Here is a 16357-nt window from a genome sequence, read left to right on the forward strand (position 1 = left end):
TATTGCTATCTATGTCACTTTTCAAGGGGCAAGGGGAGTGTCACAAAACATTATCGCTTGTGTACACGTACATAGTATGTGTATAGTGTTGTGAAGGAGTCAGCTATGAAAATGTGACTTGTGTGGTACCAATGAATAACATTTTTCTTCCCCCTTTACCTTAATGAACTGAGATTGTGTTGCTTTAAGAATTCTCAGGAATGTCTTCCAGTTTTATCGATAAAATATTCTATGATAAAGTATGGTGCTCATTATGAAACTGGTTTGGTGAAAAAAACTATTCTCTCTTAATGATTAGTATTTGCACATGGAGGTGAGGTTCAGAATTTTCATCTCTAGCATCTTGAGGTAAAAATGCTTAGGTAGGGATGTGAACTGTTTGAGACCTCACTGATTCCTGCAGCTTACTAAACAACTCTGTCTATGGCAAGGCTAACAGGATATGGACAGTTTTTCCTGGCTGCAGGTCATGAATAAATTTAGTGAGTAAGGTCTGTGCAGTATTTAGTTTATCTCAAGTCTCAGGAAAGGGCTTCTCGAACAGAGAGCTTCAGTAGGTCTCGTGCACCAGCATGTGAACATGTTCCCTGGATATGAATACTTTCCTCACATGAAGGTTGCGTCACATTTTAAGAACTCATCAAATGTAAATCTTGTTTTATAGCTGAGTTGTAGTGTTCAGATTTGTCATCTTCAAAGTATCTGACTGCTGTCTAATTTAGGACAACGTTACACTCTCTAGGAACCACTTGCTGCAGTCAAGAATGACTACATCAGCAGCAAGTGAGGAAAAAAATTTGATGGTTTAAAAAAAGATAGTGAAATTAAATATTCATGATTCTTAGGGTGGAGGGAGAACATCAAAATAAAAATCACTGGACTTCAAGAAGGCAGACTTCAGAAAATTAATAGGTAAGATCCCACAGAAGACAAGTCTGAGGTAAGAGAGGAACTGAGGAGATAAGACAGTTCCTTGGAGATGTGAAGGTCATAACTGAAAGTATATCCCAGTGCAGGTGATGGAGACTAGATGTAATAAGAGACCAACTTAGTTAAACGAGGAATTTCATTGACTTCAAACACAAGGAGGGGAGGCCTACAGAAGGTGGAAATTCAGATACCACCAAAGAGCAGTGTTAACAGATAGGGATGAAAGTAGATGAGAGACAACTGTCAACTGACAGAGAATAAATACATAAGTAGTAAAAGATTTGCGCTAACAAAAGCGCTGACTACTTAAAAGAGGATGGCTATTGACATACCAAGTGATCGTGTGTTTGCAGATTTGCAGTTTGTGTGTTGAATTTTTTGGTTTGTTATAGTGATGACTGATCAAAAAGTCAAAGATCAACTGCCAGTGTATTGCTTGTGCAATTGAGATGAGTGACAAAGATTGAAGAAGCTTACCTAGAAAAAGGAAAACAGGGTAGAAAATAGTTACATGTTGTCAAAATGATTGGGCCTGTAGAATTTCTTCCTGGTATTTAAAGAACTAATCTGAGGAACTTAAGCATTTTTAAGATCATCTTTGAAAACTACTGTAAAACAAGAGAAGTACCAGATGACTGAAAAAAAGCAAAAGCAGTGCTTTAACTTTTTAAGGACAAAATGGAGAAGATGATGGAAATTATGGATCAACTGGCCTGCCATTGATTCTTTTTTTTTTTTCCTGACAAGTAAAAATTAAAATTTGTTGTTCGCATCAGCAAGATATCCATGACATGCATAACAACTGATAAGTATTTGCTATGATTAAGTCACGTAAACCCAGTCCAATTTCTTTATATGAAAAAGTGACAGAACTTGTGGATGGGGATAAGAACTAGTTGCTAAATCTTGATTTTAGTAAGGCTTTGGACACTGTTTCACATGACTCTTTCGTAAGCAAACCACGGAAACAAAGTCTAACCAAGCAGACAGGGGCCTAAAAGCAAGTATTAATCGATCAGGGTTAAAGTGTGCAGATTGGGATTCTACATGTAGCTTCTCTGAATGCAATATAAGGGTAAGAGAGCGTGCTTATTAAATCGGTAGCAAATTGACAGATGTATTACAAGTATGCTAGAAAACAGGATTATAACTCAACATCTCAACTGGCGAAATGGTCTCCCAAAAACCAGGATGCAATTCATCAACATGACTGTAAGATGCTGCTGTTAAGCAGCAGTCAGCTTTTTCCATTTAATTTTGCCAGCTTTCTTGAATAGGAGACTTGAATTCAAAACAGTTTTGATAGTTCTCCTTAGAAAATTGCTCCAGTGTTAAAATGGCTGTCAGTGCAAACAGCTGTCACTAACACCATGAAGAACTAGATCTGAAAACATGTTTTGCAACAGTTTCTAATAATAGAAGTATAAAAGAAGTCTTAACATCTTTTAAGCAATTAAAAATTTTATATCAACTCTTTAAACTGATACATTTCTGTGCATAATCCGTAATTTTATAACATTTAATCTATACAATGATTGTGTAATTGTCTTTAAAGCACCCAGTCAAAACTTTGTTTAAATAAATCTTCATTTTTTCAATTATGTATCAAACACCTGATCTCTGCTCACACTGTTTTAAAAGATTTCAACTAACAATGTATGTTACATCTTAAGAATTAAGGTGTATATTAGACGGCATGGAATTCTTGCAATAAAAATAGTACTGAGTGGTATTACCAGCAGAATAGGTGTTTTGTGTTGCATTGTAGAATGCATCAAATAGAAGAACTACAATGCATTATTTACCATCCACTTTTCTGATTCAGAATGTAATAGTCCTTATGTCCTATCGGTTACAGTAACATGCTAAAAACTGATCCTTGTATTTCTGAGGTCCTTATTTAAGCATTTGTCTCTGTTATGAAACATTTGATAAAAAGGATAAGATACCTGTGTGTTTACTAGGCTAACTGCAGCATTTCATTAGCAAGAGATGAGAGTGTTCATTGCTCAAATTTCCTTTATAATGTATGTTTAGAGGAGTTCTCAGATAAGCTTATTTTTAAAATCAGTATGATATGCTTTTCTCTCCATGTTAACACATTTATTCCCACTGGTGGTCCACATGCCTACCTTAAGAACTTCTTAAGGAATCTCCTTTGTCAGCACCATAATCCTCTTTTCACCTGAAGCATGTTTCTGATGGAAAGGACAAGTTAAATACAGCTACCATCATCATCTTCAATCAAAAATACTGCAATGTTGAAACATACTCAAAGGCCTCAGCCCATACTGCCTGTCAGTTTAATGTTGTTGAGGGTTTTTTGGTCTGTTTTGTTTTCAGAAGGGATTGTCAATAGATAAGTAAGAAAGAAAATCCACTGTAAGTCAGGTATCTGTTTGGCATCTTCGCAGTTTTGTTATTGAAGACCCTGATCTTCAAGCTGGAATCATAACTGCTGCTCTCTGTGTACAGAATATCTGCCTTAGACTTGGCATGAGTCTCCATGACCAGTGATATTTCCGAAGTTGACAGCTTCAAGACTGCAGAGGCTGATGAGGATGAGAGACTGTTGGAAACTTGAAACTTGACATCGCCTGGTCTGTTGTTTTTACTGTTAACTATTTCTTACTTGGAACTATTAAAGTTGCCAAGGAATTGCTTATGTTTCTGGCTTCCTTGCCAGAAGACTCACACTTCTTTCCCCCATCACATCACAGACTAATGCCTGGTCATGAGGGGAGGGACTGAGAGGCTCCATAGAAAAATGGCAGCCAAACTGGATTGCCACCAACAGAGGACCTTTAAAAAGCACAGAGAGCAGTCTGGTTTTGATCAGCCTCTCTTATGAGAAAATATGGAAGGGGACAGGAATATTATGTGCATAGTACTGCTGGCATGTATGTGTACAAAGAACTGGTTTCTGGAGTACATCACAACTATTACTTGCAGATCTACTTACTGAACATCTGTTCGTGCCTCAGGGTTTGGCGTTGTAGCATAATACGGTACTACCTTACCACTAAAATGAGCCCCAGAGTCTGCACATAGTACTGCCCTAGAACAAATGAGGAAAGATAAACATTTATTTTAGAAAAGACTGATTTAAATTAAATATTTTCTCTTAAAATATTAAATCAATAACTGTTACAGTTGTATGCACTATAATGTCTTAAAGTTTTAAGTGGTTATGTATTGCCAAAGTCTTAAAGAGAATGCACTGAACTGATGAATGGAGTGGCACAAACCCCTTCCTCTTTATAGAGTAAGAATCAGGAAGCAAGTTTTTGAAGCGCTAGATCACAGTCTGATAGCAGTAGCTGCTGCTTGCAGTTCAATTTCACTTTAACCAGCTCAATTCAAACTACTAGTTCAAACTTGGAAACCGATTAGGAATTGAAAAAGCTTGGGTTTTTTTCCCTTTCCATACATAGGATAGATCTGTGAAGGTGAAATCTACTGTATGTAAAAGCTGAAGGCAGTGCCAGCCAGAAACAATCAGTTCTATCCTCTTTGTTAACAAGATGTATTTCCTGAATGTATCCAATACCTTTAAAACAGATCAATCTAAGAAAGAATTATTTTGAATGCCGTTTTTCATATTATTCTACTTTGCATCCAAATAGAGCTCTATGGAAGCTAATGAAGTGTTAAATAATCAAGAAAAAAATGTACTCAACCATTTTCTGATAAAATAAAATGTAACCATTTAGCATCTAATAAGCTATAGAAGTGATAATTATGTAAAATGTATTCCCTAGTTATTAAAAGTTGCCAATCTTAGTGCAATGACTATATTTAACTGCAAACAAACATTTAAATAATTGCTAATGAAGTCATAAAAATAATCTTTTAGGAAAGATAAATACAGATGCAAAGTAAGGTTTAAAACATAGTTCCCTGCTTATTTAAATAATTATTAAAAACAAGTCACTTTTGACAGAAATCATTCCTCCTGTAATCAAACTTAGGAGAGGCAGTATGGAGTATTTGCTTTGAGAGGCACAAGCTGGATTCCTCTTCTGAGATTTAGGTAACTGAAATTTTGAGGTCTACCCCAAGATTAACTAGCCTGGCTTTCATTTGCCGTTAGCGGAGACAAATAGGCAGGCCTAGCAGGAGATCCATTCCATCCTAAAAGAGGTCACGTAAGTTGCTATGTGGAAGTGCCGGTTCTTGCTCCGGGAGCATAGGACAACTACTTTAGGCTTAGGCATCTGGTGTTTTGTGGGGTTTTTTTCAGTTTACTTTAGACATCTCAAAATGGGGAAGATGAATCTCTGTCATTGGCTCAGACAGCCACGGTAAATGCAACTGACTTTACTATTGCAATGTGGTGATCGTGCTATAGTTCTTTGGAGCTCCCCTAAAAGCATTTTCTTTCTGTTTTTTTGTTTGCTTTTTGGTTTTTTACACGTCCTTTGCAGGGGCCTAGTCTGAGGCTTGGCTGTTTTTTTTCCCCTTGTCAAGATCATATTCAAGTATTTATTTGTTGTATCCTGTTTCTGCAAGGGACAACATGCAATGAGTTCCTTGTAGTCATATGAGTTCCTTGTAGTCATAGCATTAGTCTAAATACTTAGATGAAGACTTAAGAGCTCAACAGTTACTGTTAGTGTAGAAAATAGAGCTCTCTTTGAACCTTAAATTCTCCTTGCTACGAATCTGCCTTGGTTTTCCATAGGTTCCCCAATTTGGATGAGTACACGACATCACTGTCTTCATGAACTCAGTAAACTGAGCTAAACATTTCCAGTCCTGCTACACTTTTTTACACTCCTTATCAGAGAATTTTTCTGTTTGTTTTTTATATAACATTTAACTGCTGCTTTCTACCCAATTGTTTCAGGTCAGCAAGGTTACAGTTGCTTCTGGTACCTATAACTTGGTGTCTGAATGCTTATTTTTGGCCTTATCTCTGAGGAAAAAGAGAAAATGTTTGCTAGTAAGCATGACTTCTTTGAAAGTCATCGCACATTCACGTTCTCGGTAAAGAAGACTTGAATTACTGAAAGTAACTAAGGGCACCAGTCCTCAAAATCTTTCGGAGCTTTGCATTACAGGGTGTGGGACAGCATGAGGGAATCAGCAAGGTGGGTGGCTCCAACCAACATTAGGGTCTGGAAGCTTGCAGATTGGTACCTGCCTCTGTCTGCAGCCTTGCACATTTCCTAACCTGTTGGTTCTTTTTTCATTGCTTTCCAGGATCTACTTTAATAACTTCGTGGACTTCTAGTTTCTAGGTAAATGCAAATCCAAAAAGAAAATAGCAGTGTAGATGTTCTGGTTTGCCATATTGTGATGTATGCTGAATATCTGCCATTAGTTTTTTAGTGATACCTGATAACAATTTAAAAATAACAATTTCTGCCTATACGTGATAGACTACAAATATTTCAATTAATAAACTTACCAAATTTCCAAGAGGAAACAGTATTCTACTGTTGTTTATCTGCCCCTTCTTATAAATAATTAAATTCATCCCAATTACGTGATTTAAATTTACATTTTACTTTCACCCAGAAGTGCTCATTTTCCTCATATAGAAATTGCAAACTCCTTGTCCAAGAAACTTTCTAAATGTACTCATGATGTTAAGATGGATTTCAGTCTGTTAGTTAGTGAATATAGAAGAGACCTTAATTCAGGAAAACAAGTCACTGAGACATGAAATACTGATAGTCTTGTGTAAAAGTTGCTTTACATTATATAGTTGAAGTGGCCTTAGAACAGAAGGGAGCACAGTAAGAAAAGAAAAAAGGTAAAAATTAACCCACAATTAACTAAAAAATTCAATATTCTGACTAAGTATGGAGGATTTTTTCCACTATTAATACCTTTTGTAATATAATCTTAGTTTGAATACATCTATCTGAATTTGATAGGAAAAAAGGTGTGAAAATACCTGGGTTTTGGTCTTTTTTTTTTTTTATAAACACTTAAACTTTCCCAATTTTAGATTGTGTTTCTGTTTCAGAATTGGGTTTTCATGTGTACGCCAACTTAACTGAGTAGGAATGGAGCATACACTTCCTTGGTGCATCCATCTCTTTGTAATACTTTGCCTCTCCTGAGCTGACCTCAAATAGCAGAACAATTAAGTCTTACTGTCCCTGTGAGAAATAGTATTACACAGCTTTACAGAGGAAAACAGGAATTGGGAGAAAGTGGTCTGAAGGAGATCAAGCAGCCCCTTCCAGAACCAGAAACAAAGGACTCATGAGTTACTGGAAGCTTCCATTTTCTCAGCTGTAGAATGTTCTTTAATTTTTCAGTCAGTATCAAAAACATATGTACTTTATAAGCATACAGAAACTCTTGGCACGTTTTCTCCAACAGAACGTCACCGGTTTAAATGTCTTTTAAACAAGCAATCAGTGATCTAATTGCGCCTGATGCATAATATAGGTAGTAACTTTAAAAACAGGGAATTACATGACCATAAAGCATTTTATCTTAGTCTTTTCTTTAAGGTGGCAATATTTTGGCTGCTTTCTAGTGTGACTTTCTCAACTACAAATTTGTCCCAAGTTGTCACTAAAGGCATTGCATTTTATTCTCAACCCATGCTGTGTAGGTAGTTCTGCACTGGAAACTCCAAGACTGTTGTGTTTCATTTGAGGTCTGGCTGCAAGCTGGGGTTATTTCCATATTCTGCATCACTGATGTTAATACAGTCTTTGTAAACTGAACTATAGATTTATTTAACTCGTGCAGCCTAATTCCTTTTGTGTATTGGTAGCTGTTTTTTCAACAGATTTGTTCGTAAGATCTGTTGGTGGTGAAGGCCAAAACAAACTTGACAAAAATGTGCTTGTAACTTCTGTGAATTTGTAATGAGGTTCACAGTCTGTTTCTTTGAGGTCAGTTCCTGGTATGGAGTAGTCGTCTTGGGGTCTGCTTCCATTTAGAAATAAAACAGCTTCCAAGTTTTGTATTTGTATTTAAAAAAACAAACAAACAAAACAACTTTAGAGTGCAAAACCGAATTAATTTTAAAAGTTAAAGCCCGGAACCACAAAATGCACTATTTACTTTGTACTTTTAAAGCCAGTGCCCTCTTCTTTGCCTAGCACGTTGCAAGGAGGGGGCGTTAGCTCTGCCGCCTGCCCCGAACCCAGCCGCGGTACCCCGCGTTCACTCGGGAGACCGTCGCGCTGCACGTACCAAAGAGCTGGTGCGAGCTGCCCCTTTACTCCTGCGACTAAAAGACACATGTAATCAGAAAGTAGGCTGCCATGTCAGCTAGTAGGCTACCCTGCAGCTTTCAGCGCCTTCTCCCGCCCGTCCCGCCGGCCGTGGCTCCGGTCAGCGCCGCGGGCGGCGGAACCTCTCCTGCCCTACCGCTACCCATAGCCTTAAAGGGGCGAAAAGTCCCTCCCTGGTGCTCTGCTTCTCTCGGAACGCGTTTCCAGTGAAACAGCCCCAGTTTAAGGGCGCCTGTTCCCCCTCGCCCCGCCTACGCTTCCCGTGGGCCCCGCTTCGGCCGCAGCGTTTCCCGCGGCTGTTAGGGAGTCCCGGATCGAGAGCGGGAGATTCTTCCCCTCCCGGCATCCCCCCGGAGGAGCGTAACACCCTCCTGCGCAGTCCGGCGGGAATCGAAGGGAGAGCCGCAGCGGAGTGGCGCAGCGTCTGTCTGTGAATAGCGGCCTCCCGCCGTCCCGCGCCATCTTGAATACTAGCTGGGGGCAGCGTTCCCCCTCCCTCTTCAAGATGGCGCCGGCCGGGTGAGTGACATGCCCAGTCACGTGGGCAGCGGATGAGCCCCTCTCTCCCCCCGCCTTAAATGATCTCTATGGTTCAGCCGGACACACAGGCGGCGGCGGCGGCGGCGAGGGACGGAGCCGCGGCGGGAGCGGGGCCGCGGCGCCCCCTTTGTCTGCGGCCTCGGCAAGGCGAGCGCTCCCCTCTCCCCGACCCTCCGGGTTGCGTCCCGACGCCCTCGCCTGAGGGCTCAGCTCCCTCCTCCCCGCCGGGAGAGGCGGCGGGGGCTCCCCGTTGGGGCGGCGGTCCTTCCCCGGCCCCTTCGCCCCGGGCGGCGGCACGACGCGTCCGGGCGAGCGGGGCTGGGGCCGGAGCGCCCCGGCCCCTCGCCTCCGCCTCTCCGGGGAGCGGGCGGACCGGCCTGCCGGGGCCCGGCGGGCGGGGGCGGCGGGAGGTCAGCGGCGGGCGCTGCGGGCGGGCAGGGCGGGCTGCCGGCAGCGGCGGCTGCGTCCCCGCCCCGCACCCCCTTCTCGGCGGGCTGCCCGCCGCCAGGGCCGGGGCTGGCGGGGCCGCGGGGCGGCCGTGCCGCAGGGAGGGGCGGCGCGGGCAGGTCCTGTGCCGCCGCGGTTCTTGTGGAGGGTGGACAAGGAGGGCGGCTGAAGCGGGCTGGGGCTGGTCGGTGTGTGTGTGTGTGGGGGGGGTGTCTGTCTGCTGTGTCTCCCCCCCTTCCCCCGTTTCTCTCCTTTCTTCCCTCCCTCCCTCCTTCCCCTCCCCTCCCCATCTGTTATAGGCTTGCGGAACTGTGGCTGTTTGAAATTAAACGTGATCTTTACTGTACCAGCTGGGGTCTGTAATGTAGCTGATAAATGAAGCTCTTCCCGTCGGTTTCAGGTCATGCAAGGAAAAGGGCAAAACTGGGGAGGGAGCTGGGCGGGGTTTCCCTTTGCTTTTCACAGTCAGGCGAGAGGAGTCTGGTTGATGTCTGCAGCAGATAAAGGAGAGAAGAGGATCATCAAAAGACCCTAGAGCCCTTTTATCTTTCTGCTGTTTTTCCCTCTAATTTCATTTATCGTTGCTGTGTTGTCTGTCTGCTTGTTTCCCCCCTTCAGAAGGGGTCGGGTGCACCAGGGCCCTGGCTGAGGTAGTAGTTTGTGCTGTTGGTCGGGTTGTGACATTGCCCGCTGTGGAGATAACTGCGCAAGCTACTGCCTTGCTAGTGCTGGTGATGATCAGCTGCAGATGAAGACAATGACAATGGGAATCCCCTTTGTTTTCCCGGGATTGCATGCTGCTGAGGTGGCAACAATTCCTTCTCCTCCTACTTCTGCAGAAGGAGTCTAGCCTTGGCCACTGAGATGAGTAGTGGGGTTCAACCCCGTCAGTAGGATGCTGCTTCTTTCACAGAGCTGGATGAAAAGCCATTAGTTTCACACTGTTTGGAGGGCACCTGAATTTGGGCTGAAGAGCAAGTGTCTGCATTTCTTCTCATGCTGAGACTTTATTATTCACATGGCACCCTTGAAAGAGGTGGATTTTTCTATCTTGTGAAGACAGAGATCAATGACCAATTTGTATTTTCTGTGTTCTGAATATGCAAAACTTGTATGTGTGATATTAAGTGCTCTTGTTTGAATGGTAAAAAATCCTGAATGTTTATTTAACAAAAGCAAAAAATATGTAATTACCACTTTCCTTACATTGATAAGATAATCTTTTTACAGTATAGTTGACTAATTGTACTGCTTAGTGCTAACAATTTTTTAGGTGAGCCTTCTGAGATATTTTTCCTGTATATTTGGACTGACTTATTGTGAAAAGCAAACCCATGAATCTGCTACTGTGAATTAATTAAAATTGCTGGTATATTTGTAGTGATGGCTAACGGTACCTTTTTGATATGAATTTTAGTGTGTTGATCACTTATTACAATGGCTTAAACTTGGAATATATTAAAACATTTACAATAAATGCGCATAACTGTGTCTTATGTTTTTAAAAATGAGAGTTAATCTTTCACTCTTTTTAAGACCTAACTATGAAGAAGGTTGTGGTTAATCTCTTGAGTTCGTAGTGAAAGTTAAAGCTCTAGCTAAACACTTGAAAATAAGTTGGTGCCTTAATAGTGCTTCTAATTCACAGATCTAATGTATCTATATTATTGGGAAGAGTTGAGCAACTTACAGATATTTAACTTTGCCTCTTACGTGTTTAGAAGACATGCAAAGGTTGCTCTTGCACCTCTGCTGAATGTAAAGTGCTTTGCAGAACATAGGGAACATTGTACTTGCCGACAAGTTTAATCTGATGATATTTCATTTCTACTCTGTGCAGTGTGTTATTCTGTTAATTCAAGCTCTGTCATAAACTAAACTTTTTAAAAGCTAGGTAGTCTCGTGCTCACTAATAAACTAATATGTTAAGTGTTCTTACTGGTAGATTTTCTTTGAAGTGAAATAGCTGTCATAGTTGCTGACTGTCCACAAATTTAAAACATACCCTGGCTTTTTTTCCCACCTAATTGGAAGGGGCAAAAAGGATACAACAGCTGCCTGCTTTTCACAATCTAACAAACAGCACATCTCAAACAGGGCCCCTTGAGGTTTGATCTGGAAGTTAGGGTGATATTTTCACCATCTACTTTTAGGTGTCTATTTTAGCTGGCTAATCTGCTAGTCCCTCTCTCTTCAGTGGAGGAGGCAGAGGGAGATTCCTGATGTAAATCACGCTTTCAAGTGCCTTAGCATTATTTGATCTGAATTATCGTTTCAAGGAGCCTGTCTCTGTATGTTGATTGTAAGGGAGGTGAAGGAGCTTCAGCTAAGCTAAGTGCCTGTAGGTGGGTGGTGTGAAATTGTCCTCTGTGTTGCTTTCCCTTCTTACACTCAGGGAAGTTGGTTAGAACTAGAACTTGGCTCCCTTTGTAGCTTTTTGGGTTTGAGGGAGAGAATCAATGGGAGAGGATGTGTTCAAGTATACTACCATTAAGCACTTAGTTGTTTATCTCCTGTGTAAAATATCTCCTTAAACTTTACTTGCCACCTGAGCAATCAGTTCTTTGTGCTCTGGGTGGTGACTTAAGAGTTCAGGAGAATGTTAAGAGCCTGTCCTAAACTAAGACAGTGCTACTGAAATAATGCAGGTAGGGGGACTACTGGTGAGATGTTGTGTAATGCATGAGGTGGTTTGTCCCCGTGCCCACGTAGGTCTCAGTTATGTATTGCTTGGTAGGTTTTAGGTGCGGACATGTGAATTATTTCCTTGAGGAGTTGCATTCAAGATGCTTAGCTTTGCTTTACGGATATCCATACGTTTCTTAGTTCAGAACACTTCTCAGTCTTGCATTCAAAGTATAGAAGTTAGTCCAGACAAGTTCCATCCTTAGCATTGTCCTAGTCTCAGTCCTTACTGCTTAACTGTCCAACTTGCATAGCTTGCTTATATGAAGAAAGCTGCGGCATCATGCTTTGAGGCAAAAAAATTAGTTCTTCAGTGGAATGAAGAGCCTTATCTTAGCAATGTTGTAAAAGTCAAAGCTGATATTTCTGAAAATACTGTGAAAACCTAAAATGGAAAGAGTAGCTCCTATCTTGCAAATTCAGTGATCCTTTATTGTGATTTGATGAATTAGTTTGGAAAGAAAAATTGCATCATGCCAATTAAAAAGCTGTACTGCTGGCACGTTATTGTCTATGGCATTGTCTCTTGCTGAAATTTTTTTCCCCTTTATTCTTCAGAGGTTTCACTCAGTCAAACTTCTTGTGTGAATTTGTTATAGAAACATTAAAATAGGCACATGGCTGAGTTGATGGAATTTCTGTGCAAAGTTATTTAGTTTATAGTATCCCTATTGTGTATTGTTTGCTGTGCTGGGTGAGAAAGTACTGCAAGAAATGTTCCTCTGTAGCTTTTCTGAGCGCTTCTTTAGACTCGTGGAATAATAAAAATGCATTGAGATTCACGGCATAGTCGATTAAGCTTTAGATGCTCTTATTCCCTGGTTTGATGTCTTTTTGCGCTATTGTCTTACCTATTTTGTGAAGAACAGTCACCAGCTGCTCACCCCTCCAGCTACTGTCTGTCAATGCTGCTTCTAAAGATACTGGCACGCATCAACCTAAAATCTTAGATTCAAGATAGTTGCTTCCCTGCAGGGTGCAGTTGCCCTCTCTGTCACCAAGGAGAGTGCTGTGTTCCCATGCTAGCAAAATTGATATTTGAGAACTTGTCTTCACTGGGGGCTGGCTTGGTTCTACTTTAATAGATCCTGGGCCATGCACATAATGAGTGAGACCTCCCACTTACACTGGGAAGCAGCTTAAGACAGTAAGAGGAAATGCCAGTTTCTAGAGAGTTACGTCTATAAATACATAAGCACTTACTTAAAATACATCAGTGCATTTAACAAGTTATATGTGCGTCTTCCCATTGGATGCTGTCTTTGTAAGAACGAGTACTAAATTAACATAAGGAAATGCTTACACTAGTAATTATAAATGAAAGCGAACTGCATTCTTTATATTTAAATTAGTTTATTTGCATCTTCCACTGTCCTGTGCTTAAGTGTTACTCTGATAAAAATTGGTTCTAGAACATTGCTTCTAAAGGAGGTTTTATATAATATATATTCATAGTGTATGCCTCTAGAGAGATTCTTTCTGTAGCAGAAATAGAAATGTCATTCAAAACATAAGTGTGAATGTTTGGGAAACTCTTAAATACCTAGATTTTCATTATATAGAATACCTTTAATATTAGTCTTCTAACATATATTTGGATCATAATTTACACAAATTTATAAATTTATTTTTGAGAAAGTACTCAAGCATTTTAGCTGAGCTAGTTGAGGTTTTAGCTAAGAGTCTTTTAGCCTCTCAGCTGCATTAATGTACAGGCTTTGTGAATGTCTGTCAAAAAAGAATGCGTATCCTGCCACTAAAAGCGTGAAAGGTGGGGAAAGACAAGAAACATAACATAAAAAGTTACCTTTACTGGAGATTTAGTGGAATCACTGAAGTGAAAGGCTCGTATTTAAAGGGAAGGGGCTAGAGTATGCCCTCGGGCACAGAAGGTGCTACATCACAGGGTAAAGAGCTGCTGTGTTTGGTCTGGGAAGAGAATCTGAAGACTGGAAGTAAACTTCTGTTTCTTCTCCCTGGCCAAGACTTTACCTGCAGAAAGGGCTCTCTTACCTGGTCTTCCAGTTTCTCTTCCCAAGTTTGCTTATTTCTGCTGCCTTTCCATTTTCTTTGCACTTAAAATTCTCACTCTCGCCCTATTAGTTTGTGTACCCTGCGTGCCTCTGCAAGCCAGGCAAAACTGCCCATGGCTTTGCAGTTAATAGCTTTTGAAGTTTGCCTGCCTGTTTTAGGCTTTTGGTGCAGGTTGCAATGGCTGCAACAAAGAACTGTCTTGGTGCAACAGACTACCTTTGTCCAGAATTTAGTGATGCCAATGTGTCACTACACAAATGGAAAAAGATCCAGTTTTGCACCATCTTTCTAAATGCTGTAAGTCTCTTGTTCCGGGCCAGCTAAGAAAATAGCATCTGTGATGTCTGGTTGTCAGATCTCTTCCTGGTCCCTGACCACCTTATTCCTTCTTTCCACCCTCTCCACAGTAACTTTTGAAGCCAAGAACTGTCTTCAGCCACTTGAAAGAAGGTTGAAATTTTAAAAGAAAATTATGTTCTTCTAACTTACATGAAAATGTTTAAACATCTTGTTGCTAAAGTGGTGTGATATTTCCCAATTTTCACTTTCACCTGAAGGCAACTCAGTATGCCTCATCCCATTCTGAAGGGTGCCTTTTCTGCCCTCCATTTAATCCTTTGCAAGAAGCAAGGATTTTGCCTTGCGCGTGTCTTAAGTCTTGTCCCACAAAAAAATGAGACGAAGGAATTGGTATGAAAATGCTGGCATTGAATGAGGCAAGGTCATGCTTATCCCACCTTCTGTCTGAAGGTTTGTGAGTGTTGGAAGGGAAGAGGGGATAGTTTTGCTGTTGGATAACTTTTGAAGTACCACATCAGGAGGGACTGTTCAACTGATAGCTCAGTGACCTAGTATTACCTGTGGTACATGTTCCTGGAAGGATATGTTACTTTGATGCCAAGACTTTTAACCGGAAAGGCAAGAGGATCCTTAGTATGCCACCTGCAAAGAAAAGCAAAGCAAAAAGTATGGTGACAGACTTCCAGCTGCTTTGAAATCTACCTTTAAATCTGGTTTCTGGTTTATCTGGTAAAAATCAGTGTGGTTTTTGTGTGTGTGGTTTTTGCTGAGGCCTTGTGTTTCAGGCTGAAGCTTAGTTTTCAGTCTAAAACGGATCTTGTTCACTCCCAGAGTTTCTACACCATGCTCTTAAAGGGGAAGTTGGTCCAGTTGAGGAACTTCCAGAAGGAAGCTTCTGGAAGATTAAATAAATCTAATAAATAGTACATTTTAATTATCATAAAAAGCTTTGGGTATGATACTGAATACATTTCAGTATCTGAAGTACGAAGTGGTGCCTTTTTTCTTAGGTAGGTGTAAGTGAAAGCTAGATCACTCTTATCCAATAAAATGATGTTTGAGATGAATTGTGTTTCTGTAGAGTACCATGGGATTCATCAGCTAGTCGTGATGTGTGCAGCTGTTACAGACATGTTCATCTCTTGTGCGGTGGCAAGTGGGGTGGTACGCCTAACAGAAATAACACAGGGGGCCAAAAGTGAACTCAAAATGTGAGACTTTTTTTTGAGAGCCTCTGTGGTGTTTCCACTCCTGGTATTGGTGCATGGGACCTTCAGAACCTTCTGAAAAATGTATTGCTATGTCAGTGACCTATGTAATAGGTACTAATTCAGGTAAGAAAGCCACCACCTGGATCCATTTTTCCATTCCCCCTATGTTGACATGACAGATCCCACTATTGTGTGTTTCCTTGAATGTTTTTTAGGTGTGTTGTAGCTGAACCCTGAGTTATGCCAGGAGGAAGATGAGGCCAAGGAGATAGATGTTTAACGGCGTGTGTTCTTTTTGTTCTCTCTCTTCCTAAATTGAGCACATGTATTAGAAGCTGAGGGAGATGTAGGGCCAAAGTACAGTCCTCTGTGAAACACTGTGTCTGTGCAGTAGATGCACAGGCTAAATGGTGCAGTCTTACTCTTGTTCATGAAGCCCTGGGCTTCTTCCAGATTAACAGGTCACCTCTGTACTGCAAATCAGCAGCTATGCTTTACAGTATGAAACCTATTCCTAAATTTCTTGGCAATGCAGGCTGCTGAAGTGAGGAGACTGTTCATCTATTGCATACCTAAGGGCTACACCAGCATGCATAATTTATATAAGGGTCTTATATAAACTACAGCACTTCAGCATGTCCTGCGAAGTTGATTCACTGCTGTGTTCCATCTAGTTCTTTTTGCTTGCCTCTAACAACGACTGCTTCAAGGCCATCTGTGTTACACAGGATGGAACAAGGATGTCTACAATGATCTGAGTGGAGTTTGGATCTTAGATTTTCTGTCATCCTAGCGCTCAAAAGCGTTCCTGTCTGGAAAGCTGCCTGCACCTCCTTACAGGTCTAGGTCAAACTGCAACTTACCTCTCATCAAGCAGAGGTTTTGGCTTAGGTGAACAAGGGGGAAATTGCCAGCAGATCCAGGACAACTGCATGAGTAGGCCTGTTTTCACAACTGTGGGTGAGGAGCTGTCACTTTCCCAACTGCATCGGTACACTTATT

The 16357-nt window shown here is 41.2% G+C and overlaps 1 protein-coding gene and 1 long non-coding RNA gene across 8 annotated transcripts in view; both read left to right on the forward strand.

The window, feature by feature from the left end:
- MON2 (MON2 regulator of endosome-to-Golgi trafficking) overlaps positions 1-16357 on the forward strand; it is a 121496-nt gene that overhangs the window by 78518 nt on the left and 26621 nt on the right. Inside the window, exon 36 of one of the 7 annotated variants that reach the window (XM_075494766.1) lies at positions 3345-3605. The exons of 4 other annotated variants lie outside the window; for them this stretch is intronic. In XM_075494766.1, the coding sequence (XP_075350881.1) occupies positions 3345-3356 (12 nt within the window). In that variant the 3' untranslated portion in view covers positions 3357-3605. Of the gene's footprint in view, positions 1-845; positions 2435-3344; positions 3606-16357 lie in introns of those variants that run through there. 2 more of the 7 variants (XM_075494742.1, XM_075494752.1) reach the window with 2 other exon arrangements.
- Positions 8684-10505, forward strand: LOC142406202 (uncharacterized). The gene is made up of 2 exons (XR_012774495.1): positions 8684-8825; positions 9965-10505. It is a non-coding gene; the product is annotated as an uncharacterized LOC142406202 (long non-coding RNA).

Source organism: Mycteria americana, chromosome 1 (genome assembly GCF_035582795.1).
Source record: "Mycteria americana isolate JAX WOST 10 ecotype Jacksonville Zoo and Gardens chromosome 1, USCA_MyAme_1.0, whole genome shotgun sequence".
In the NCBI taxonomy this organism is placed as follows: domain Eukaryota; kingdom Metazoa; phylum Chordata; class Aves; order Ciconiiformes; family Ciconiidae; genus Mycteria; species Mycteria americana.